General features: G+C 55.8%; 1 protein-coding gene across 1 annotated transcript; it reads right to left on the bottom strand.

The window, feature by feature from the left end:
- Positions 1-229: 229 nt before the first annotated feature.
- Positions 230-22,305, bottom strand: PHYSODRAFT_256420 (hypothetical protein; the record flags this gene model as incomplete). The annotated part of the gene is made up of 7 exons (XM_009536654.1): positions 230-793; positions 848-900; positions 1,095-1,526; positions 1,595-1,783; positions 1,845-2,088; positions 2,110-2,161; positions 22,241-22,305. Coding segments are annotated over 7 exons (1,599 nt in total), but the record flags the coding sequence as incomplete, so codon positions are not given.
- Positions 22,306-27,020: the final 4,715 nt, after the last annotated feature.

Genomic DNA, 27,020 nt, shown 5'->3' with positions numbered 1-27,020 from the left:
ATCACACACTCCAGTTGGGGAGATCTCCCAGTCATGACATTGACAGTGTACAATTAAGTTGTGGGGCGGGAGTTATATGAAATGGAGTCGAAGACGGTGTATTACGATGTCGATAAAGAAGATGTATGCTCGAGGAGACTACCCACTAGCTACGTACATTGGTGAAGGAAGAGATGTCGGACGCTGGAGATTTCCGGGGGTCCTCCTAGGTCTGTTCAGCTGACTCAGGCTAGGCGATTGACGAGGTCGCCTTGAACTTGCCCCGAAGGCGCGTGTGGATGGGTCCGTTCATCGATGGGTGTTTGGCACGAGCGTTCCAGTAGAACAGGCGCCACGGCTCCGCCTCGTCGGTTGTTCGTAAGACGTGTAACAGATCTCCAGAGGCACCAGAAGCTCCCTTAGGGAACCACGGGTACGTTGCGATCAGCGGCAGGAAGAACGGCTCCAGGAGAATGTCCAAGTCGCACACATGAGCCTTGCACAGGCGGGCCACCTCTTCGAACACCGGCAGCAGCATCTTCACAAAGTGGGATCTCCGATTCTTACGATCCGAAGTGAACTTCACCTCCCAAGACTCAGCGCTGGCCTTGGAAATGGAAATCTCGATGGAGTGGGTAATTTCCCAGAACACAAGCGCGCCACGATTATCGTTCCGAGTCAGCACATCGCGGATGATGGTCAGAAGAGGTTGGAAGCGGGGATCTCCAATGTCGAACGAGACTGGGTCGGGCATGTTATCCAGGAAGATCTTCCAGGGACTCGCTTTGTATAAAGCTTCGACCGAGGTTTGTGGCTAGGGCCGATAGTCAGCAGGAACGGACAGCTTCCCCTTCTTAGGGTTGCACACCCCGGCGGGTAGCAGCCAGTCGTGTGGTAAGAACTTCGAAGTGATGTCTTTGGCTGTAAGCAGGTCAAGGCGGTGACCTGCAACAACCTCCCACAGCCACGGCGTGACATCGGCAGGGCGCGCAGCTTCGCTGAACTCAGGTGGAATTGCGTGCGTGAATGGGCTTCGGGCTGATACAGAGATCCACGGGCTGTCAGACGGAGATCTATGAAAGTCGCTTGTCTGACAATGAGGAGGAGCTACGTACGCATCGCCGTAGAGGAAGCCAACTCAGCTGGCGCTCCCTCGGTAGTCGCAACGGCGCGCTTTGCACGCTTCGACTGTGACGTTGGATCAGAAGAGAGATCTCCACTTCGCTTTGCCGAGCCAGACGGGAGCTGCTGCGAAGATGTTCGCGCTGGAGGATCAGAGGAGACAAGGCTCATGGCCGTTGACGCCAGTGTGGCAAGAGACGAACTGGAAGAGGCCGACGCCACGCATCGTTCCACCTCAGGTTGCGGAGTCGGCGCAGGTACCAGATTGATCAAGTTGCGCAACGCTCCGAGGTGTTCCTCACGCTCCGCTATTTTGCTGTGGATATCAGCAGAAGAAGCCTGCTCCTTCAGCAGCGACTGTCGACTCGCATCTAGCTCCGCCTGCAAGTCGTCGCGAGCGAGGGAGGCCTCCGCTCGCTCTCGTTCTACAAAGTAATAAACGCACAGGTCAGCACAAGAGTCAACCCGCCACATTTGCACGCGCGATCATGACCTGCAGCCACTGCGCGATCCTGAGCTGTTGCGAGATCAGCCTGACGATGTTCCAAGCTATTCTTGAAGTCGACGTTCTCACGCCGTAGAACGGTGTTATGCTGAGTCAGCCGAGTGATTTTCCTCTCCAACTCCTCCAGTCGCTTCCCAGCCACCTTATGCCGCTGTGCGAGATCCGATAACGCTGTCGCTGTGGAGATCAAGGCGTTAGTGATGCAACATCAACAACCTCAGCACTTGGGACGACTTACCACCGTCTTGCGCCGTCTTCGACGCCGCCGCCGCTTCTCGTCGTGCTGCTTCTGCGTCCTCACGAACTTTGGACGCATCCAAGCGAAGGGCGTCCATCCGTGGCGCTGCGTTGTTGACCAGCGTGCGCGATTGCGCCAACTCGGTCTGCAACCTGTCAAATACAGCTCTTTTTGCGTCACGGTCCTCCACCGCGTAGCCGCCTATTGAGGTCACGGTGACCACAGTTCGGATCTTTGGCGGCGTCTGTTGTACGCGTGCACTCACAGAAGCAAGCTCCGCAAGCGTGTCCGCGTCGGATTCCAAATGGCCGTTTGCACTGTGTGCGATTCCTATCGTAGGTTTTCAAATACAGCTCTTTTTGCGTCACGGTCCTCCACCGCGTAGCCGCCTATTGAGGTCACGGTGACCACAGTTCGGAGCTTTGGCGGCGTCTGTTATACGCGTGCACTCACAGAATCAAGCTCCGCAAGCGTGTCCGCGTCGGATTCCAAATGGCCGTTTGCACTGTGTGCGATTCCTATCGTAGGTTTTCAAATACAGCTCTTTTTGCGTCACGGTCCTCCACCGCGTAGCCGCCTATTGAGGTCACGGCGACCACAGTTCGGAGCTTTGGCGGCGTCTGTTGTACGCGTGCACACACGGAATCAAGCTCCGCAAGCGTGTCCGCGTCGGATTCCAAATGGCCGTTTGCACTGTGTGCGATTCCTATCGTAGGTTTTCAAATACAGCTCTTTTTGCGTCACGGTCCTCCACCGCGTAGCCGCCTATTGAGGTCACGGTGACCACAGTTCGGAGCTTTGGCGGCGTCTGTTATACGCGTGCACTCACAGAATCAAGCTCCGCAAGCGTGTCCGCGTCGGATTCCAAATGGCCGTTTGCACTGTGTGCGATTCCTATCGTAGGTTTTCAAATACAGCTCTTTTTGCGTCACGGTCCTCCACCGCGTAGCCGCCTATTGAGGTCACGGCGACCACAGTTCGGAGCTTTGGCGGCGTCTGTTGTACGCGTGCACTGACAGAATCAAGCTCCGCAAGCGTGTCCGCGTCGGATTCCAAATGGCCGTTTGCACTGTGTGCGATTCCTATCGTAGGTTTTCAAATACAGCTCTTTTTGCGTCACGGTCCTCCACCGCGTAGCCGCCTATTGAGGTCACGGCGACCACAGTTCGGATCTTTGGCGGCGTCTGTTGTACGCGTGCACTCACAGAATCAAGCTCCGCAAGCGTGTCCGCGTCGGATTCCAAATGGCCGTTTGCACTGTGTGCGATTCCTATCGTAGGTTTTCAAATACAGCTCTTTTTGCGTCACGGTCCTCCACCGCGTAGCCGCCTATTGAGGTCACGGCGACCACAGTTCGGAGCTTTGGCGGCGTCTGTTGTACGCGTGCACACACGGAATCAAGCTCCGCAAGCGTGTCCGCGTCGGATTCCAAATGGCCGTTTGCACTGTGTGCGATTCCTATCGTAGGTTTTCAAATACAGCTCTTTTTGCGTCACGGTCCTCCACCGCGTAGCCGCCTATTGAGGTCACGGCGACCACAGTTCGGATCTTTGGCGGCGTCTGTTGTACGCGTGCACACACGGAATCAAGCTCCGCAAGCGTGTCCGCGTCGGATTCCAAATGGCCGTTTGCACTGTGTGCGATTCCTATCGTAGGTTTTCAAATACAGCTCTTTTTGCGTCACGGTCCTCCACCGCGTAGCCGCCTATTGAGGTCACGGCGACCACAGTTCGGATCTTTGGCGGCGTCTGTTGTACGCGTGCACTCACAGAATCAAGCTCCGCAAGCGTGTCCGCGTCGGATTCCAAATGGCCGTTTGCACTGTGTGCGATTCCTATCGTAGGTTTTCAAATACAGCTCTTTTTGCGTCACGGTCCTCCACCGCGTAGCCGCCTATTGAGGTCACGGCGACCACAGTTCGGATCTTTGGCGGCGTCTGTTGTACGCGTGCACTCACAGAATCAAGCTCCGCAAGCGTGTCCGCGTCGGATTCCAAATGGCCGTTTGCACTGTGTGCGATTCCTATCGTAGGTTTTCAAATACAGCTCTTTTTGCGTCACGGTCCTCCACCGCGTAGCCGCCTATTGAGGTCACGGCGACCACAGTTCGGATCTTTGGCGGCGTCTGTTGTACGCGTGCACACACGGAATCAAGCTCCGCAAGCGTGTCCGCGTCGGATTCCAAATGGCCGTTTGCACTGTGTGCGATTCCTATCGTAGGTTTTCAAATACAGCTCTTTTTGCGTCACGGTCCTCCACCGCGTAGCCGCCTATTGAGGTCACGGCGACCACAGTTCGGATCTTTGGCGGCGTCTGTTGTACGCGTGCACTCACAGAATCAAGCTCCGCAAGCGTGTCCGCGTCGGATTCCAAATGGCCGTTTGCACTGTGTGCGATTCCTATCGTAGGTTTTCAAATACAGCTCTTTTTGCGTCACGGTCCTCCACCGCGTAGCCGCCTATTGAGGTCACGGCGACCACAGTTCGGAGCTTTGGCGGCGTCTGTTGTACACGGAATCAAGCTCCGCAAGCGTGTCCGCGTCGGATTCCAAATGGCCGTTTGCACTGTGTGCGATTCCTATCGTAGGTTTTCAAATACAGCTCTTTTTGCGTCACGGTCCTCCACCGCGTAGCCGCCTATTGAGGTCACGGTGACCACAGTTCGGATCTTTGGCGGCGTCTGTTGTACGCGTGCACTCACAGAATCAAGCTCCGCAAGCGTGTCCGCGTCGGATTCCAAATGGCCGTTTGCACTGTGTGCGATTCCTATCGTAGGTTTTCAAATACAGCTCTTTTTGCGTCACGGTCCTCCACCGCGTAGCCGCCTATTGAGGTCACGGCGACCACAGTTCGGAGCTTTGGCGGCGTCTATTGTACGCGTGCACTGACAGAATCAAGCTCCGCAAGCGTGTCCGCGTCGGATTCCAAATGGCCGTTTGCACTGTGTGCGATTCCTATCGTAGGTTTTCAAATACAGCTCTTTTTGCGTCACGGTCCTCCACCGCGTAGCCGCCTATTGAGGTCACGGCGACCACAGTTCGGAGCTTTGGCGGCGTCTGTTGTACGCGTGCACACACGGAATCAAGCTCCGCAAGCGTGTCCGCGTCGGATTCCAAATGGCCGTTTGCACTGTGTGCGATTCCTATCGTAGGTTTTCAAATACAGCTCTTTTTGCGTCACGGTCCTCCACCGCGTAGCCGCCTATTGAGGTCACGGCGACCACAGTTCGGAGCTTTGGCGGCGTCTGTTGTACGCGTGCACTCACAGAATCAAGCTCCGCAAGCGTGTCCGCGTCGGATTCCAAATGGCCGTTTGCACTGTGTGCGATTCCTATCGTAGGTTTTCAAATACAGCTCTTTTTGCGTCACGGTCCTCCACCGCGTAGCCGCCTATTGAGGTCACGGCGACCACAGTTCGGAGCTTTGGCGGCGTCTGTTGTACGCGTGCACTCACAGAATCAAGCTCCGCAAGCGTGTCCGCGTCGGATTCCAAATGGCCGTTTGCACTGTGTGCGATTCCTATCGTAGGTTTTCAAATACAGCTCTTTTTGCGTCACGGTCCTCCACCGCGTAGCCGCCTATTGAGGTCACGGCGACCACAGTTCGGAGCTTTGGCGGCGTCTGTTGTACGCGTGCACTCACAGAATCAAGCTCCGCAAGCGTGTCCGCGTCGGATTCCAAATGGCCGTTTGCACTGTGTGCGATTCCTATCGTAGGTTTTCAAATACAGCTCTTTTTGCGTCACGGTCCGCCACCGCGTAGCCGCCTATTGAGGTCACGGCGACCACAGTTCGGAGCTTTGGCGGCGTCTGTTGTACGCGTGCACTGACAGAATCAAGCTCCGCAAGCGTGTCCGCGTCGGATTCCAAATGGCCGTTTGCACTGTGTGCGATTCCTATCGTAGGTTTTCAAATACAGCTCTTTTTGCGTCACGGTCCTCCACCGCGTAGCCGCCTATTGAGGTCACGGCGACCACAGTTCGGAGCTTTGGCGGCGTCTGTTGTACGCGTGCACCCACAGAATCAAGCTCCGCAAGCGTGTCCGCGTCGGATTCCAAATGGCCGTTTGCACTGTGTGCGATTCCTATCGTAGGTTTTCAAATACAGCTCTTTTTGCGTCTCGGTCCTCCACCGCGTAGCCGCCTATTGAGGTCACGGCGACCACAGTTCGGAGCTTTGGCGGCGTCTGTTGTACGCGTGCACCCACAGAATCAAGCTCCGCAAGCGTGTCCGCGTCGGATTCCAAATGGCCGTTTGCACTGTGTGCGATTCCTATCGTAGGTTTTCAAATACAGCTCTTTTTGCGTCACGGTCCTCCACCGCGTAGCCGCCTATTGAGGTCACGGCGACCACAGTTCGGAGCTTTGGCGGCGTCTGTTGTACGCGTGCACTCACAGAATCAAGCTCCGCAAGCGTGTCCGCGTCGGATTCCAAATGGCCGTTTGCACTGTGTGCGATTCCTATCGTAGGTTTTCAAATACAGCTCTTTTTGCGTCACGGTCCTCCACCGCGTAGCCGCCTATTGAGGTCACGGCGACCACAGTTCGGAGCTTTGGCGGCGTCTGTTGTACGCGTGCACCCACAGAATCAAGCTCCGCAAGCGTGTCCGCGTCGGATTCCAAATGGCCGTTTGCACTGTGTGCGATTCCTATCGTAGGTTTTCAAATACAGCTCTTTGTGCGTCACGGTCCTCCACCGCGTAGCCGCCTATTGAGGTCACGGCGACCACAGTTCGGAGCTTTGGCGGCGTCTGTTGTACGCGTGCACTGACAGAATCAAGCTCCGCAAGCGTGTCCGCGTCGGATTCCAAATGGCCGTTTGCACTGTGTGCGATTCCTATCGTAGGTTTTCAAATACAGCTCTTTTTGCGTCACGGTCCTCCACCGCGTAGCCGCCTATTGAGGTCACGGCGACCACAGTTCGGAGCTTTGGCGGCGTCTGTTGTACGCGTGCACTCACAGAATCAAGCTCCGCAAGCGTGTCCGCGTCGGATTCCAAATGGCCGTTTGCACTGTGTGCGATTCCTATCGTAGGTTTTCAAATACAGCTCTTTTTGCGTCACGGTCCTCCACCGCGTAGCCGCCTATTGAGGTCACGGCGACCACAGTTCGGAGCTTTGGCGGCGTCTGTTGTACGCGTGCACTCACAGAATCAAGCTCCGCAAGCGTGTCCGCGTCGGATTCCAAATGGCCGTTTGCACTGTGTGCGATTCCTATCGTAGGTTTTCAAATACAGCTCTTTTTGCGTCTCGGTCCTCCACCGCGTAGCCGCCTATTGAGGTCACGGCGACCACAGTTCGGAGCTTTGGCGGCGTCTGTTGTACGCGTGCACCCACAGAATCAAGCTCCGCAAGCGTGTCCGCGTCGGATTCCAAATGGCCGTTTGCACTGTGTGCGATTCCTATCGTAGGTTTTCAAATACAGCTCTTTTTGCGTCACGGTCCTCCACCGCGTAGCCGCCTATTGAGGTCACGGTGACCACAGTTCGGAGCTTTGGCGGCGTCTGTTGTACGCGTGCACTCACAGAATCAAGCTCCGCAAGCGTGTCCGCGTCGGATTCCAAATGGCCGTTTGCACTGTGTGCGATTCCTATCGTAGGTTTTCAAATACAGCTCTTTTTGCGTCACGGTCCTCCACCGCGTAGCCGCCTATTGAGGTCACGGCGACCACAGTTCGGAGCTTTGGCGGCGTCTGTTGTACGCGTGCACTCACAGAATCAAGCTCCGCAAGCGTGTCCGCGTCGGATTCCAAATGGCCGTTTGCACTGTGTGCGATTCCTATCGTAGGTTTTCAAATACAGCTCTTTTTGCGTCTCGGTCCTCCACCGCGTAGCCGCCTATTGAGGTCACGGCGACCACAGTTCGGAGCTTTGGCGGCGTCTGTTGTACGCGTGCACCCACAGAATCAAGCTCCGCAAGCGTGTCCGCGTCGGATTCCAAATGGCCGTTTGCACTGTGTGCGATTCCTATCGTAGGTTTTCAAATACAGCTCTTTTTGCGTCACGGTCCTCCACCGCGTAGCCGCCTATTGAGGTCACGGCGACCACAGTTCGGAGCTTTGGCGGCGTCTGTTGTACGCGTGCACTGACAGAATCAAGCTCCGCAAGCGTGTCCGCGTCGGATTCCAAATGGCCGTTTGCACTGTGTGCGATTCCTATCGTAGGTTTTCAAATACAGCTCTTTTTGCGTCACGGTCCTCCACCGCGTAGCCGCCTATTGAGGTCACGGCGACCACAGTTCGGAGCTTTGGCGGCGTCTGTTGTACGCGTGCACTCACAGAATCAAGCTCCGCAAGCGTGTCCGCGTCGGATTCCAAATGGCCGTTTGCACTGTGTGCGATTCCTATCGTAGGTTTTCAAATACAGCTCTTTTTGCGTCTCGGTCCTCCACCGCGTAGCCGCCTATTGAGGTCACGGCGACCACAGTTCGGAGCTTTGGCGGCGTCTGTTGTACGCGTGCACCCACAGAATCAAGCTCCGCAAGCGTGTCCGCGTCGGATTCCAAATGGCCGTTTGCACTGTGTGCGATTCCTATCGTAGGTTTTCAAATACAGCTCTTTTTGCGTCACGGTCCTCCACCGCGTAGCCGCCTATTGAGGTCACGGCGACCACAGTTCGGAGCTTTGGCGGCGTCTGTTGTACGCGTGCACTGACAGAATCAAGCTCCGCAAGCGTGTCCGCGTCGGATTCCAAATGGCCGTTTGCACTGTGTGCGATTCCTATCGTAGGTTTTCAAATACAGCTCTTTTTGCGTCACGGTCCTCCACCGCGTAGCCGCCTATTGAGGTCACGGCGACCACAGTTCGGAGCTTTGGCGGCGTCTGTTGTACGCGTGCACTCACAGAATCAAGCTCCGCAAGCGTGTCCGCGTCGGATTCCAAATGGCCGTTTGCACTGTGTGCGATTCCTATCGTAGGTTTTCAAATACAGCTCTTTTTGCGTCTCGGTCCTCCACCGCGTAGCCGCCTATTGAGGTCACGGCGACCACAGTTCGGAGCTTTGGCGGCGTCTGTTGTACGCGTGCACCCACAGAATCAAGCTCCGCAAGCGTGTCCGCGTCGGATTCCAAATGGCCGTTTGCACTGTGTGCGATTCCTATCGTAGGTTTTCAAATACAGCTCTTTTTGCGTCACGGTCCTCCACCGCGTAGCCGCCTATTGAGGTCACGGTGACCACAGTTCGGAGCTTTGGCGGCGTCTGTTGTACGCGTGCACTCACAGAATCAAGCTCCGCAAGCGTGTCCGCGTCGGATTCCAAATGGCCGTTTGCACTGTGTGCGATTCCTATCGTAGGTTTTCAAATACAGCTCTTTTTGCGTCACGGTCCTCCACCGCGTAGCCGCCTATTGAGGTCACGGCGACCACAGTTCGGAGCTTTGGCGGCGTCTGTTGTACGCGTGCACCCACAGAATCAAGCTCCGCAAGCGTGTCCGCGTCGGATTCCAAATGGCCGTTTGCACTGTGTGCGATTCCTATCGTAGGTTTTCAAATACAGCTCTTTGTGCGTCACGGTCCTCCACCGCGTAGCCGCCTATTGAGGTCACGGCGACCACAGTTCGGAGCTTTGGCGGCGTCTGTTGTACGCGTGCACCCACAGAATCAAGCTCCGCAAGCGTGTCCGCGTCGGATTCCAAATGGCCGTTTGCACTGTGTGCGATTCCTATCGTAGGTTTTCAAATACAGCTCTTTTGCGTCTCGGTCCTCCACCGCGTAGCCGCCTATTGAGGTCACGGCGACCACAGTTCGGAGCTTTGGCGGCGTCTGTTGTACGCGTGCACCCACAGAATCAAGCTCCGCAAGCGTGTCCGCGTCGGATTCCAAATGGCCGTTTGCACTGTGTGCGATTCCTATCGTAGGTTTTCAAATACAGCTCTTTTTGCGTCACGGTCCTCCACCGCGTAGCCGCCTATTGAGGTCACGGCGACCACAGTTCGGAGCTTTGGCGGCGTCTGTTGTACGCGTGCACCCACAGAATCAAGCTCCGCAAGCGTGTCCGCGTCGGATTCCAAATGGCCGTTTGCACTGTGTGCGATTCCTATCGTAGGTTTTCAAATACAGCTCTTTTTGCGTCACGGTCCTCCACCGCGTAGCCGCCTATTGAGGTCACGGCGACCACAGTTCGGAGCTTTGGCGGCGTCTGTTGTACGCGTGCACTCACAGAATCAAGCTCCGCAAGCGTGTCCGCGTCGGATTCCAAATGGCCGTTTGCACTGTGTGCGATTCCTATCGTAGGTTTTCAAATACAGCTCTTTTTGCGTCACGGTCCTCCACCGCGTAGCCGCCTATTGAGGTCACGGCGACCACAGTTCGGAGCTTTGGCGGCGTCTGTTGTACGCGTGCACCCACAGAATCAAGCTCCGCAAGCGTGTCCGCGTCGGATTCCAAATGGCCGTTTGCACTGTGTGCGATTCCTATTGTAGGTTTTCAAATACAGCTCTTTTTGCGTCACGGTCCTCCACCGCGTAGCCGCCTATTGAGGTCACGGCGACCACAGTTCGGAGCTTTGGCGGCGTCTGTTGTACGCGTGCACTCACAGAATCAAGCTCCGCAAGCGTGTCCGCGTCGGATTCCAAATGGCCGTTTGCACTGTGTGCGATTCCTATTGTAGGTTTTCAAATACAGCTCTTTTTGCGTCACGGTCCTCCACCGCGTAGCCGCCTATTGAGGTCACGGTGACCACAGTTCGGAGCTTTGGCGGCGTCTGTTGTACGCGTGCAGTCACAGAATCAAGCTCCGCAAGCGTGTCCGCGTCGGATTCCAAATGGCCGTTTGCACTGTGTGCGATTCCTATTGTAGGTTTTCAAATACAGCTCTTTTTGCGTCACGGTCCTCCACCGCGTAGCCGCCTATTGAGGTCACGGCGACCACAGTTCGGAGCTTTGGCGGCGTCTGTTGTACGCGTGCACTCACAGAATCAAGCTCCGCAAGCGTGTCCGCGTCGGATTCCAAATGGCCGTTTGCACTGTGTGCGATTCCTATCGTAGGTTTTCAAATACAGCTCTTTTTGCGTCACGGTCCTCCACCGCGTAGCCGCCTATTGAGGTCACGGTGACCACAGTTCGGAGCTTTGGCGGCGTCTGTTGTACGCGTGCACTCACAGAATCAAGCTCCGCAAGCGTGTCCGCGTCGGATTCCAAATCGCCGTTTGCACTGTGTGCGATTCCTATCGTAGGTTTTCAAATACAGCTCTTTTTGCGTCACGGTCCTCCACCGCGTAGCCGCCTATTGAGGTCACGGCGACCACAGTTCGGAGCTTTGGCGGCGTCTGTTGTACGCGTGCACTCACAGAATCAAGCTCCGCAAGCGTGTCCGCGTCGGATTCCAAATGGCCGTTTGCACTGTGTGCGATTCCTATCGTAGGTTTTCAAATACAGGTCTTTTTGCGTCACGGTCCTCCACCGCGTAGCCGCCTATTGAGGTCACGGTGACCACAGTTCGGAGCTTTGGCGGCGTCTGTTGTACGCGTGCACTCACAGAATCAAGCTCCGCAAGCGTGTCCGCGTCGGATTCCAAATGGCCGTTTGCACTGTGTGCGATTCCTATCGTAGGTTTTCAAATACAGCTCTTTTTGCGTCACGGTCCTCCACCGCGTAGCCGCCTATTGAGGTCACGGCGACCACAGTTCGGAGCTTTGGCGGCGTCTGTTGTACGCGTGCACTCACAGAATCAAGCTCCGCAAGCGTGTCCGCGTCGGATTCCAAATGGCCGTTTGCACTGTGTGCGATTCCTATCGTAGGTTTTCAAATACAGCTCTTTTTGCGTCACGGTCCTCCACCGCGTAGCCGCCTATTGAGGTCACGGTGACCACAGTTCGGAGCTTTGGCGGCGTCTGTTGTACGCGTGCACTCACAGAATCAAGCTCCGCAAGCGTGTCCGCGTCGGATTCCAAATGGCCGTTTGCACTGTGTGCGATTCCTATCGTAGGTTTTCAAATACAGCTCTTTTTGCGTCACGGTCCTCCACCGCGTAGCCGCCTATTGAGGTCACGGCGACCACAGTTCGGAGCTTTGGCGGCGTCTGTTGTACGCGTGCACTCACAGAATCAAGCTCCGCAAGCGTGTCCGCGTCGGATTCCAAATGGCCGTTTGCACTGTGTGCGATTCCTATCGTAGGTTTTCAAATACAGCTCTTTTTGCGTCACGGTCCTCCACCGCGTAGCCGCCTATTGAGGTCACGGCGACCACAGTTCGGAGCTTTGGCGGCGTCTGTTGTACGCGTGCAGTCACAGAATCAAGCTCCGCAAGCGTGTCCGCGTCGGATTCCAAATGGCCGTTTGCACTGTGTGCGATTCCTATCGTAGGTTTTCAAATACAGGTCTTTTTGCGTCACGGTCCTCCACCGCGTAGCCGCCTATTGAGGTCACGGCGACCACAGTTCGGAGCTTTGGCGGCGTCTGTTGTACGCGTGCAGTCACAGAATCAAGCTCCGCAAGCGTGTCCGCGTCGGATTCCAAATGGCCGTTTGCACTGTGTGCGATTCCTATCGTAGTAGGTTTTCAAATACAGCTCTTTTTGCGTCACGGTCCTCCACCGCGTAGCCGCCTATTGAGGTCACGGTGACCACAGTTCGGAGCTTTGGCGGCGTCTGTTGTACGCGTGCAGTCACAGAATCAAGCTCCGCAAGCGTGTCCGCGTCGGATTCCAAATGGCCGTTTGCACTGTGTGCGATTCCTATCGTAGGTTTTCAAATACAGCTCTTTTTGCGTCACGGTCCTCCACCGCGTAGCCGCCTATTGAGGTCACGGCGACCACAGTTCGGAGCTTTGGCGGCGTCTGTTGTACGCGTGCACACACGGAATCAAGCTCCGCAAGCGTGTCCGCGTCGGATTCCAAATGGCCGTTTGCACTGTGTGCGATTCCTATCGTAGGTTTTCAAATACAGCTCTTTTTGCGTCACGGTCCTCCACCGCGTAGCCGCCTATTGAGGTCACGGCGACCACAGTTCGGAGCTTTGGCGGCGTCTGTTGTACGCGTGCACTCACAGAATCAAGCTCCGCAAGCGTGTCCGCGTCGGATTCCAAATGGCCGTTTGCACTGTGTGCGATTCCTATCGTAGGTTTTCAAATACAGCTCTTTTTGCGTCACGGTCCTCCACCGCGTAGCCGCCTATTGAGGTCACGGCGACCACAGTTCGGAGCTTTGGCGGCGTCTGTTGTACGCGTGCAGTCACAGAATCAAGCTCCGCAAGCGTGTCCGCGTCGGATTCCAAATGGCCGTTTGCACTGTGTGCGATTCCTATCGTAGGTTTTCAAATACAGCTCTTTTTGCGTCACGGTCCTCCACCGCGTAGCCGCCTATTGAGGTCACGGCGACCACAGTTCGGAGCTTTGGCGGCGTCTGTTGTACGCGTGCACTCACAGAATCAAGCTCCGCAAGCGTGTCCGCGTCGGATTCCAAATGGCCGTTTGCACTGTGTGCGATTCCTATCGTAGGTTTTCAAATACAGCTCTTTTTGCGTCACGGTCCTCCACCGCGTAGCCGCCTATTGAGGTCACGGCGACCACAGTTCGGAGCTTTGGCGGCGTCTGTTGTACGCGTGCACTCACAGAATCAAGCTCCGCAAGCGTGTCCGCGTCGGATTCCAAATGGCCGTTTGCACTGTGTGCGATTCCTATCGTAGGTTTTCAAATACAGCTCTTTTTGCGTCACGGTCCTCCACCGCGTAGCCGCCTATTGAGGTCACGGCGACCACAGTTCGGAGCTTTGGCGGCGTCTGTTGTACGCGTGCACTCACAGAATCAAGCTCCGCAAGCGTGTCCGCGTCGGATTCCAAATGGCCGTTTGCACTGTGTGCGATTCCTATCGTAGGTTTTCAAATACAGCTCTTTTTGCGTCACGGTCCTCCACCGCGTAGCCGCCTATTGAGGTCACGGCGACCACAGTTCGGAGCTTTGGCGGCGTCTGTTGTACGCGTGCAGTCACAGAATCAAGCTCCGCAAGCGTGTCCGCGTCGGATTCCAAATGGCCGTTTGCACTGTGTGCGATTCCTATCGTAGGTTTTCAAATACAGGTCTTTTTGCGTCACGGTCCTCCACCGCGTAGCCGCCTATTGAGGTCACGGCGACCACAGTTCGGAGCTTTGGCGGCGTCTGTTGTACGCGTGCAGTCACAGAATCAAGCTCCGCAAGCGTGTCCGCGTCGGATTCCAAATGGCCGTTTGCACTGTGTGCGATTCCTATCGTAGGTTTTCAAATACAGCTCTTTTTGCGTCACGGTCCTCCACCGCGTAGCCGCCTATTGAGGTCACGGCGACCACAGTTCGGAGCTTTGGCGGCGTCTGTTGTACGCGTGCACTCACAGAATCAAGCTCCGCAAGCGTGTCCGCGTCGGATTCCAAATGGCCGTTTGCACTGTGTGCGATTCCTATCGTAGGTTTTCAAATACAGCTCTTTTTGCGTCACGGTCCTCCACCGCGTAGCCGCCTATTGAGGTCACGGCGACCACAGTTCGGAGCTTTGGCGGCGTCTGTTGTACGCGTGCACTCACAGAATCAAGCTCCGCAAGCGTGTCCGCGTCGGATTCCAAATGGCCGTTTGCACTGTGTGCGATTCCTATCGTAGGTTTTCAAATACAGCTCTTTTTGCGTCACGGTCCTCCACCGCGTAGCCGCCTATTGAGGTCACGGCGACCACAGTTCGGAGCTTTGGCGGCGTCTGTTGTACGCGTGCACTCACAGAATCAAGCTCCGCAAGCGTGTCCGCGTCGGATTCCAAATGGCCGTTTGCACTGTGTGCGATTCCTATCGTAGGTTTTCAAATACAGGTCTTTTTGCGTCACGGTCCTCCACCGCGTAGCCGCCTATTGAGGTCACGGCGACCACAGTTCGGAGCTTTGGCGGCGTCTGTTGTACGCGTGCAGTCACAGAATCAAGCTCCGCAAGCGTGTCCGCGTCGGATTCCAAATGGCCGTTTGCACTGTGTGCGATTCCTATCGTAGGTTTTCAAATACAGCTCTTTTTGCGTCACGGTCCTCCACCGCGTAGCCGCCTATTGAGGTCACGGCGACCACAGTTCGGAGCTTTGGCGGCGTCTGTTGTACGCGTGCAGTCACAGAATCAAGCTCCGCAAGCGTGTCCGCGTCGGATTCCAAATGGCCGTTTGCACTGTGTGCGATTCCTATCGTAGGTTTTCAAATACAGCTCTTTTTGCGTCACGGTCCTCCACCGCGTAGCCGCCTATTGAGGTCACGGCGACCACAGTTCGGAGCTTTGGCGGCGTCTGTTGTACGCGTGCAGTCACAGAATCAAGCTCCGCAAGCGTGTCCGCGTCGGATTCCAAATGGCCGTTTGCACTGTGTGCGATTCCTATCGTAGTAGGTTTTCAAATACAGCTCTTTTTGCGTCACGGTCCTCCACCGCGTAGCCGCCTATTGAGGTTACGGCGACCACAGTTCGGAGCTTTGGCGGCGTCTGTTGTACGCGTGCACTCACAGAATCAAGCTCCGCAAGCGTGTCCGCGTCGGATTCCAAATGGCCGTTTGCACTGTGTGCGATTCCTATCGTAGGTTTTCAAATACAGCTCTTTTTGCGTCACGGTCCTCCACCGCGTAGCCGCCTATTGAGGTCACGGCGACCACAGTTCGGAGCTTTGGCGGCGTCTGTTGTACGCGTGCACTCACAGAATCAAGCTCCGCAAGCGTGTCCGCGTCGGATTCCAAATGGCCGTTTGCACTGTGTGCGATTCCTATCGTAGTAGGTTTTCAAATACAGCACTTTTTGCGTCACGGTCCTCCACCGCGTAGCCGCCTATTGAGGTCACGGTGACCACAGTTCGGAGCTTTGGCGGCGTCTGTTGTACGCGTGCAGTCACAGAATCAAGCTCCGCAAGCGTGTCCGCGTCGGATTCCAAATGGCCGTTTGCACTGTGTGCGATTCCTATCGTAGGTTTTCAAATACAGCTCTTTTTGCGTCACGGTCCTCCACCGCGTAGCCGCCTATTGAGGTCACGGTGACCACAGTTCGGAGCTTTGGCGGCGTCTGTTGTACGCGTGCACTCACAGAATCAAGCTCCGCAAGCGTGTCCGCGTCGGATTCCAAATGGCCGTTTGCACTGTGTGCGATTCCTATCGTAGGTTTTCAAATACAGCTCTTTTTGCGTCACGGTCCTCCACCGCGTAGCCGCCTATTGAGGTCACGGCGACCACAGTTCGGAGCTTTGGCGGCGTCTGTTGTACGCGTGCACTCACAGAATCAAGCTCCGCAAGCGTGTCCGCGTCGGATTCCAAATGGCCGTTTGCACTGTGTGCGATTCCTATCGTAGGTTTTCAAATACAGCTCTTTTTGCGTCACGGTCCTCCACCGCGTAGCCGCCTATTGAGGTCACGGTGACCACAGTTCGGAGCTTTGGCGGCGTCTGTTGTACGCGTGCAGTCACAGAATCAAGCTCCGCAAGCGTGTCCGCGTCGGATTCCAAATGGCCGTTTGCACTGTGTGCGATTCCTATCGTAGGTTTTCAAATACAGGTCTTTTTGCGTCTCGGTCCTCCATCGCGTAGCCGCCTATTGAGGTCACGGCGACCACAGTTCGGAGCTTTGGCGGCGTCTGTTGTACGCGTGCACTCACAGAATCAAGCTCCGCAAGCGTGTCCGCGTCGGATTCCAAATGGCCGTTTGCACTGTGTGCGATTCCTATCGTAGTAGGTTTTCAAATACAGCTCTTTTTGCGTCACGGTCCTCCACCGCGTAGCCGCCTATTGAGGTCACGGTGACCACAGTTCGGAGCTTTGGCGGCGTCTGTTGTACGCGTGCAGTCACAGAATCAAGCTCCGCAAGCGTGTCCGCGTCGGATTCCAAATGGCCGTTTGCACTGTGTGCGATTCCTATCGTAGGTTTTCAAATACAGCTCTTTTTGCGTCTCGGTCCTCCATCGCGTAGCCGCCTATTGAGGTCACGGCGACCACAGTTCGGAGCTTTGGCGGCGTCTGTTGTACGCGTGCAGTCACAGAATCAAGCTCCGCAAGCGTGTCCGCGTCGGATTCCAAATGGCCGTTTGCACTGTGTGCGATTCCTATCGTAGGTTTTCAAATACAGCTCTTTTTGCGTCTCGGTCCTCCATCGCGTAGCCGCCTATTGAGGTCACGGCGACCACAGTTCGGAGCTTTGGCGGCGTCTGTTGTACGCGTGCACCCACAGAATCAAGCTCCGCAAGCGTGTCCGCGTCGGATTCCAAATGGCCGTTTGCACTGTGTGCGATTCCTATCGTAGTAGGTTTTCAAATACAGCTCTTTTTGCGTCACGGTCCTCCACCGCGTAGCCGCCTATTGAGGTCACGGCGACCACAGTTCGGAGCTTTGGCGGCGTCTGTTGTACGCGTGCACTCACAGAATCAAGCTCCGCAAGCGTGTCCGCGTCGGATTCCAAATGGCCGTTTGCACTGTGTGCGATTCCTATCGTAGGTTTTCAAATACAGGTCTTTTTGCGTCACGGTCCTCCACCGCGTAGCCGCCTATTGAGGTCACGGCGACCACAGTTCGGAGCTTTGGCGGCGTCTGTTGTACGCGTGCACTCACAGAATCAAGCTCCGCAAGCGTGTCCGCGTCGGATTCCAAATGGCCGTTTGCACTGTGTGCGATTCCTATCGTAGTAGGTTTTCAAATACAGCTCTTTTTGCGTCACGGTCCTCCACCGCGTAGCCGCCTATTGAGGTCACGGTGACCACAGTTCGGAGCTTTGGCGGCGTCTGTTGTACGCGTGCAGTCACAGAATCAAGCTCCGCAAGCGTGTCCGCGTCGGATTCCAAATGGCCGTTTGCACTGTGTGCGATTCCTATCGTAGGTTTTCAAATACAGCTCTTTTTGCGTCTCGGTCCTCCATCGCGTAGCCGCCTATTGAGGTCACGGCGACCACAGTTCGGAGCTTTGGCGGCGTCTGTTGTACGCGTGCACCCACAGAATCAAGCTCCGCAAGCGTGTCCGCGTCGGATTCCAAATGGCCGTTTGCACTGTGTGCGATTCCTATCGTAGTAGGTTTTCAAATACAGCTCTTTTTGCGTCACGGTCCTCCACCGCGTAGCCGCCTATTGAGGTCACGGTGACCACAGTTCGGAGCTTTGGCGGCGTCTGTTGTACGCGTGCAGTCACAGAATCAAGCTCCGCAAGCGTGTCCGCGTCGGATTCCAAATGGCCGTTTGCACTGTGTGCGATTCCTATCGTAGGTTTTCAAATACAGCTCTTTTTGCGTCTCGGTCCTCCATCGCGTAGCCGCCTATTGAGGTCACGGCGACCACAGTTCGGAGCTTTGGCGGCGTCTGTTGTACGCGTGCACCCACAGAATCAAGCTCCGCAAGCGTGTCCGCGTCGGATTCCAAATGGCCGTTTGCACTGTGTGCGATTCCTATCGTAGTAGGTTTTCAAATACAGCTCTTTTTGCGTCACGGTCCTCCACCGCGTAGCCGCCTATTGAGGTCACGGTGACCACAGTTCGGAGCTTTGGCGGCGTCTGTTGTACGCGTGCAGTCACAGAATCAAGCTCCGCAAGCGTGTCCGCGTCGGATTCCAAATGGCCGTTTGCACTGTGTGCGATTCCTATCGTAGGTTTTCAAATACAGCTCTTTTTGCGTCTCGGTCCTCCATCGCGTAGCCGCCTATTGAGGTCACGGCGACCACAGTTCGGAGCTTTGGCGGCGTCTGTTGTACGCGTGCACCCACAGAATCAAGCTCCGCAAGCGTGTCCGCGTCGGATTCCAAATGGCCGTTTGCACTGTGTGCGATTCCTATCGTAGGTTTTCAAATACAGCTCTTTTTGCGTCACGGTCCTCCACCGCGTAGCCGCCTATTGAGGTCACGGTGACCACAGTTCGGAGCTTTGGCGGCGTCTGTTGTACGCGTGCAGTCACAGAATCAAGCTCCGCAAGCGTGTCCGCGTCGGATTCCAAATGGCCGTTTGCACTGTGTGCGATTCCTATCGTAGGTTTTCAAATACAGCTCTTTTTGCGTCTCGGTCCTCCATCGCGTAGCCGCCTATTGAGGTCACGGCGACCACAGTTCGGAGCTTTGGCGGCGTCTGTTGTACGCGTGCACCCACAGAATCAAGCTCCGCAAGCGTGTCCGCGTCGGATTCCAAATGGCCGTTTGCACTGTGTGCGATTCCTATCGTAGTAGGTTTTCAAATACAGCTCTTTTTGCGTCACGGTCCTCCACCGCGTAGCCGCCTATTGAGGTCACGGTGACCACAGTTCGGAGCTTTGGCGGCGTCTGTTGTACGCGTGCAGTCACAGAATCAAGCTCCGCAAGCGTGTCCGCGTCGGATTCCAAATGGCCGTTTGCACTGTGTGCGATTCCTATCGTAGGTTTTCAAATACAGCTCTTTTTGCGTCTCGGTCCTCCATCGCGTAGCCGCCTATTGAGGTCACGGCGACCACAGTTCGGAGCTTTGGCGGCGTCTGTTGTACGCGTGCACCCACAGAATCAAGCTCCGCAAGCGTGTCCGCGTCGGATTCCAAATGGCCGTTTGCACTGTGTGCGATTCCTATCGTAGGTTTTCAAATACAGCTCTTTTGCGTCTCGGTCCTCCACCGCGTAGCCGCCTATTGAGGTCACGGCGACCACAGTTCGGAGCTTTGGCGGCGTCTGTTGTACGCGTGCACCCACAGAATCAAGCTCCGCAAGCGTGTCCGCGTCGGATTCCAAATGGCCGTTTGCACTGTGTGCGATTCCTATCGTAGGTTTTCAAATACAGCTCTTTTTGCGTCACGGTCCTCCACCGCGTAGCCGCCTATTGAGGTCACGGCGACCACAGTTCGGAGCTTTGGCGGCGTCTGTTGTACGCGTGCACCCACAGAATCAAGCTCCGCAAGCGTGTCCGCGTCGGATTCCAAATGGCCGTTTGCACTGTGTGCGATTCCTATCGTAGGTTTTCAAATACAGCTCTTTTTGCGTCACGGTCCTCCACCGCGTAGCCGCCTATTGAGGTCACGGCGACCACAGTTCGGAGCTTTGGCGGCGTCTGTTGTACGCGTGCACTCACAGAATCAAGCTCCGCAAGCGTGTCCGCGTCGGATTCCAAATGGCCGTTTGCACTGTGTGCGATTCCTATCGTAGGTTTTCAAATACAGCTCTTTTTGCGTCACGGTCCTCCACCGCGTAGCCGCCTATTGAGGTCACGGCGACCACAGTTCGGAGCTTTGGCGGCGTCTGTTGTACGCGTGCACCCACAGAATCAAGCTCCGCAAGCGTGTCCGCGTCGGATTCCAAATGGCCGTTTGCACTGTGTGCGATTCCTATCGTAGGTTTTCAAATACAGCTCTTTTTGCGTCACGGTCCTCCACCGCGTAGCCGCCTATTGAGGTCACGGCGACCACAGTTCGGAGCTTTGGCGGCGTCTGTTGTACGCGTGCACTCACAGAATCAAGCTCCGCAAGCGTGTCCGCGTCGGATTCCAAATGGCCGTTTGCACTGTGTGCGATTCCTATCGTAGGTTTTCAAATACAGCTCTTTTTGCGTCACGGTCCTCCACCGCGTAGCCGCCTATTGAGGTCACGGCGACCACAGTTCGGAGCTTTGGCGGCGTCTGTTGTACGCGTGCACCCACAGAATCAAGCTCCGCAAGCGTGTCCGCGTCGGATTCCAAATGGCCGTTTGCACTGTGTGCGATTCCTATCGTAGGTTTTCAAATACAGCTCTTTGTGCGTCACGGTCCTCCACCGCGTAGCCGCCTATTGAGGTCACGGCGACCACAGTTCGGAGCTTTGGCGGCGTCTGTTGTACGCGTGCACTCACAGAATCAAGCTCCGCAAGCGTGTCCGCGTCGGATTCCAAATGGCCGTTTGCACTGTGTGCGATTCCTATCGTAGGTTTTCAAATACAGCTCTTTTTGCGTCACGGTCCTCCACCGCGTAGCCGCCTATTGAGGTCACGGCGACCACAGTTCGGAGCTTTGGCGGCGTCTGTTGTACGCGTGCACCCACAGAATCAAGCTCCGCAAGCGTGTCCGCGTCGGATTCCAAATGGCCGTTTGCACTGTGTGCGATTCCTATCGTAGGTTTTCAAATACAGCTCTTTGTGCGTCACGGTCCTCCACCGCGTAGCCGCCTATTGAGGTCACGGCGACCACAGTTCGGAGCTTTGGCGGCGTCTGTTGTACGCGTGCACCCACAGAATCAAGCTCCGCAAGCGTGTCCGCGTCGGATTCCAAATGGCCGTTTGCACTGTGTGCGATTCCTATCGTAGGTTTTCAAATACAGCTCTTTGTGCGTCACGGTCCTCCACCGCGTAGCCGCCTATTGAGGTCACGGCGACCACAGTTCGGAGCTTTGGCGGCGTCTGTTGTACGCGTGCACCCACAGAATCAAGCTCCGCAAGCGTGTCCGCGTCGGATTCCAAATGGCCGTTTGCACTGTGTGCGATTCCTATCGTAGGTTTTCAAATACAGCTCTTTTTGCGTCACGGTCCTCCACCGCGTAGCCGCCTATTGAGGTCACGGCGACCACAGTTCGGAGCTTTGGCGGCGTCTGTTGTACGCGTGCACCCACAGAATCAAGCTCCGCAAGCGTGTCCGCGTCGGATTCCAAATGGCCGTTTGCACTGTGTGCGATTCCTATCGTAGGTTTTCAAATACAGCTCTTTTTGCGTCACGGTCCTCCACCGCGTAGCCGCCTATTGAGGTCACGGCGACCACAGTTCGGAGCTTTGGCGGCGTCTGTTGTACGCGTGCACTGACAGAATCAAGCTCCGCAAGCGTGTCCGCGTCGGATTCCAAATGGCCGTTTGCACTGTGTGCGATTCCTATCGTAGGTTTTCAAATACAGCTCTTTTTGCGTCACGGTCCTCCACCGCGTAGCCGCCTATTGAGGTCACGGCGACCACAGTTCGGAGCTTTGGCGGCGTCTATTGTACGCGTGCACTGACAGAATCAAGCTCCGCAAGCGTGTCCGCGTCGGATTCCAAATGGCCGTTTGCACTGTGTGCGATTCCTATCGTAGGTTTTCAAATACAGCTCTTTTTGCGTCACGGTCCTCCACCGCGTAGCCGCCTATTGAGGTCACGGCGACCACAGTTCGGAGCTTTGGCGGCGTCTGTTGTACGCGTGCACTGACAGAATCAAGCTCCGCAAGCGTGTCCGCGTCGGATTCCAAATGGCCGTTTGCACTGTGTGCGATTCCTATCGTAGGTTTTCAAATACAGCTCTTTTTGCGTCACGGTCCTCCACCGCGTAGCCGCCTATTGAGGTCACGGCGACCACAGTTCGGAGCTTTGGCGGCGTCTGTTGTACGCGTGCACTGACAGAATCAAGCTCCGCAAGCGTGTCCGCGTCGGATTCCAAATGGCCGTTTGCACTGTGTGCGATTCCTATCGTAGGTTTTCAAATACAGCTCTTTTTGCGTCACGGTCCTCCACCGCGTAGCCGCCTATTGAGGTCACGGCGACCACAGTTCGGAGCTTTGGCGGCGTCTGTTGTACGCGTGCACCCTAAGAATCAAGCTCCGCAAGCGTGTCCGCGTCGGATTCCAAATGGCCGTTTGCACTGTGTGCGATTCCTATCGTAGGTTTTCAAATACAGCTCTTTTTGCGTCACGGTCCTCCACCGCGTAGCCGCCTATTGAGGTCACGGCGACCACAGTTCGGAGCTTTGGCGGCGTCTGTTGTACGCGTGCACTGACAGAATCAAGCTCCGCAAGCGTGTCCGCGTCGGATTCCAAATGGCCGTTTGCACTGTGTGCGATTCCTATCGTAGGTTTTCAAATACAGCTCTTTTTGCGTCACGGTCCTCCACCGCGTAGCCGCCTATTGAGGTCACGGCGACCACAGTTCGGAGCTTTGGCGGCGTCTGTTATACGCGTGCACTCACAGAAGCAAGCTCCGCAAGCGTGTCCGCGTCGGATTCCAAATGGCCGTTTGCACTGTGTGCGATTCCTATCGTAGGTTTTCAAATACAGCTCTTTTTGCGTCTCGGTCCTCCACCGCGTAGCCGCCTATTGAGGTCACGGCGACCACAGTTCGGAGCTTTGGCGGCGTCTGTTGTACGCGTGCACTCACAGAATCAAGCTCCGCAAGCGTGTCCGCGTCGGATTCCAAATGGCCGTTTGCACTGTGTGCGATTCCTATCGTAGGTTTTCAAATACAGCTCTTTTTGCGTCACGGTCCTCCACCGCGTAGCCGCCTATTGAGGTCACGGTGACCACAGTTCGGAGCTTTGGCGGCGTCTGTTGTACGCGTGCACTCACAGAATCAAGCTCCGCAAGCGTGTCCGCGTCGGATTCCAAATGGCCGTTTGCACTGTGTGCGATTCCTATCGTAGGTTTTCAAATACAGCTCTTTTTGCGTCACGGTCCTCCACCGCGTAGCCGCCTATTGAGGTCACGGCGACCACAGTTCGGAGCTTTGGAGGCGTCTGTTGTACGCGTGCACTGACAGAATCAAGCTCCGCAAGCGTGTCCGCGTCGGATTCCAAATGGCCGTTTGCACTGTGTGCGATTCCTATCGTAGGTTTTCAAATACAGCTCTTTTTGCGTCACGGTCCTCCACCGCGTAGCCGCCTATTGAGGTCACGGCGACCACAGTTCGGAGCTTTGGCGGCGTCTATTGTACGCGTGCACTGACAGAATCAAGCTCCGCAAGCGTGTCCGCGTCGGATTCCAAATGGCCGTTTGCACTGTGTGCGATTCCTATCGTAGGTTTTCAAATACAGCTCTTTTTGCGTCACGGTCCTCCACCGCGTAGCCGCCTATTGAGGTCACGGCGACCACAGTTCGGAGCTTTGGAGGCGTCTGTTGTACGCGTGCACACACGGAATCAAGCTCCGCAAGCGTGTCCGCGTCGGATTCCAAATGGCCGTTTGCACTGTGTGCGATTCCTATCGTAGGTTTTCAAATACAGCTCTTTTTGCGTCACGGTCCTCCACCGCGTAGCCGCCTATTGAGGTCACGGCGACCACAGTTCGGAGCTTTGGCGGCGTCTGTTGTACGCGTGCACTCACAGAATCAAGCTCCGCAAGCGTGTCCGCGTCGGATTCCAAATGGCCGTTTGCACTGTGTGCGATTCCTATCGTAGGTTTTCAAATACAGCTCTTTTTGCGTCACGGTCCTCCACCGCGTAGCCGCCTATTGAGGTCACCGCGACCACAGTTCGGAGCTTTGGCGGCGTCTGTTGTACGCGTGCACTGACAGAATCAAGCTCCGCAAGCGTGTCCGCGTCGGATTCCAAATGGCCGTTTGCACTGTGTGCGATTCCTATCGTAGGTTTTCAAATACAGCTCTTTTTGCGTCACGGTCCTCCACCGCGTAGCCGCCTATTGAGGTCACGGCGACCACAGTTCGGAGCTTTGGCGGCGTCTGTTGTACGCGTGCACTCACAGAATCAAGCTCCGCAAGCGTGTCCGCGTCGGATTCCAAATGGCCGTTTGCACTGTGTGCGATTCCTATCGTAGGTTTTCAAATACAGCTCTTTTTGCGTCACGGTCCTCCACCGCGTAGCCGCCTATTGAGGTCACGGCGACCACAGTTCGGAGCTTTGGCGGCGTCTGTTGTACGCGTGCACTCACAGAATCAAGCTCCGCAAGCGTGTCCGCGTCGGATTCCAAATGGCCGTTTGCACTGTGTGCGATTCCTATCGTAGGTTTTCAAATACAGCTCTTTTTGCGTCACGGTCCTCCACCGCGTAGCCGCCTATTGAGGTCACGGCGACCACAGTTCGGATCTTTGGCGGCGTCTGTTGTACGCGTGCACTCACAGAATCAAGCTCCGCAAGCGTGTCCGCGTCGGATTCCAAATGGCCGTTTGCACTGTGTGCGATTCCTATCGTAGGTTTTCAATACAGCTCTTTTTGCGTCACGGTCCTCCACCGCGTAGCCGCCTATTGAGGTCACGGCGACCACAGTTCGGAGCTTTGGCGGCGTCTGTTGTACGCGTGCACTGACAGAATCAAGCTCCGCAAGCGTGTCCGCGTCGGATTCCAAATGGCCGTTTGCACTGTGTGCGATTCCTATCGTAGGTTTTCAAATACAGCTCTTTTTGCGTCACGGTCCTCCACCGCGTAGCCGCCTATTGAGGTCACCGCGACCACAGTTCGGAGCTTTGGCGGCGTCTGTTGTACGCGTGCACCCACAGAATCAAGCTCCGCAAGCGTGTCCGCGTCGGATTCCAAATGGCCGTTTGCACTGTGTGCGATTCCTATCGTAGGTTTTCAAATACAGCTCTTTTTGCGTCACGGTCCTCCACCGCGTAGCCGCCTATTGAGGTCACGGCGACCACAGTTCGGAGCTTTGGCGGCGTCTGTTGTACGCGTGCACTCACAGAATCAAGCTCCGCAAGCGTGTCCGCGTCGGATTCCAAATGGCCGTTTGCACTGTGTGCGATTCCTATCGTAGGTTTTCAAATACAGCTCTTTTTGCGTCACGGTCCTCCACCGCGTAGCCACCTATTGAGGTCACGGCGACCACAGTTCGGATCTTTGGCGGCGTCTGTTGTACGCGTGCACTCACAGAATCAAGCTCCGCAAGCGTGTCCGCGTCGGATTCCAAATGGCCGTTTGCACTGTGTGCGATTCCTATCGTAGGTTTTCAAATACAGCTCTTTTTGCGTCACGGTCCTCCACCGCGTAGCCGCCTATTGAGGTCACGGCGACCACAGTTCGGAGCTTTGGCGGCGTCTGTTGTACGCGTGCACTCACAGAATCAAGCTCCGCAAGCGTGTCCGCGTCGGATTCCAAATGGCCGTTTGCACTGTGTGCGATTCCTATCGTAGGTTTTCAAATACAGCTCTTTTTGCGTCACGGTCCTCCACCGCGTAGCCGCCTATTGAGGTCACGGCGACCACAGTTCGGAGCTTTGGCGGCGTCTGTTGTACGCGTGCACCCACAGAATCAAGCTCCGCAAGCGTGTCCGCGTCGGATTCCAAATGGCCGTTTGCACTGTGTGCGATTCCTATCGTAGGTTTTCAAATACAGCTCTTTTTGCGTCACGGTCCTCCACCGCGTAGCCGCCTATTGAGGTCACGGCGACCACAGTTCGGATCTTTGGCGGCGTCTGTTGTACGCGTGCACCCACAGAATCAAGCTCCGCAAGCGTGTCCGCGTCGGATTCCAAATGGCCGTTTGCACTGTGTGCGATTCCTATCGTAGGTTTTCAAATACAGCTCTTTTTGCGTCACGGTCCTCCACCGCGTAGCCGCCTATTGAGGTCACGGCGACCACAGTTCGGAGCTTTGGCGGCGTCTGTTGTACGCGTGCACTCACAGAATCAAGCTCCGCAAGCGTGTCCGCGTCGGATTCCAAATGGCCGTTTGCACTGTGTGCGATTCCTATCGTAGGTTTTCAAATACAGCTCTTTTTGCGTCACGGTCCTCCACCGCGTAGCCGCCTATTGAGGTCACGGCGACCACAGTTCGGAGCTTTGGCGGCGTCTGTTGTACGCGTGCACTCACAGAACCAAGCTCCGCAAGCGTGTCCGCGTCGGATTCCAAATGGCCGTTTGCACTGTGTGCGATTCCTATCGTAGGTTTTCAAATACAGCTCTTTTTGCGTCACGGTCCTCCACCGCGTAGCCGCCTATTGAGGTCACGGCGACCACAGTTCGGAGCTTTGGCGGCGTCTGTTGTACGCGTGCACTCACAGAATCAAGCTCCGCAAGCGTGTCCGCGTCGGATTCCAAATGGCCGTTTGCACTGTGTGCGATTCCTATCGTAGGTTTTCAAATACAGCTCTTTTTGCGTCACGGTCCTCCACCGCGTAGCCGCCTATTGAGGTCACGGCGACCACAGTTCGGATCTTTGGCGGCGTCTGTTGTACGCGTGCACTCACAGAATCAAGCTCCGCAAGCGTGTCCGCGTCGGATTCCAAATGGCCGTTTGCACTGTGTGCGATTCCTATCGTAGGTTTTCAAATACAGCTCTTTTTGCGTCACGGTCCTCCACCGCGTAGCCGCCTATTGAGGTCACGGCGACCACAGTTCGGATCTTTGGCGGCGTCTGTTGTACGCGTGCACTCACAGAATCAAGCTCCGCAAGCGTGTCCGCGTCGGATTCCAAATGGCCGTTTGCACTGTGTGCGATTCCTATCGTAGGTTTTCAAATACAGCTCTTTTTGCGTCACGGTCCTCCACCGCGTAGCCGCCTATTGAGGTCACGGCGACCACAGTTCGGATCTTTGGCGGCGTCTGTTGTACGCGTGCACACACGGAATCAAGCTCCGCAAGCGTGTCCGCGTCGGATTCCAAATGGCCGTTTGCACTGTGTGCGATTCCTATCGTAGTAGGTTT

Source organism: Phytophthora sojae (genome assembly GCF_000149755.1).
Source record: "Phytophthora sojae unplaced genomic scaffold PHYSOscaffold_9, whole genome shotgun sequence".
NCBI classification, from domain to species: domain Eukaryota; phylum Oomycota; class Peronosporomycetes; order Peronosporales; family Peronosporaceae; genus Phytophthora; species Phytophthora sojae.
Note: the sequence above shows the minus strand (reverse complement) of the source record. Positions and strands in the feature narration are given on the sequence as shown.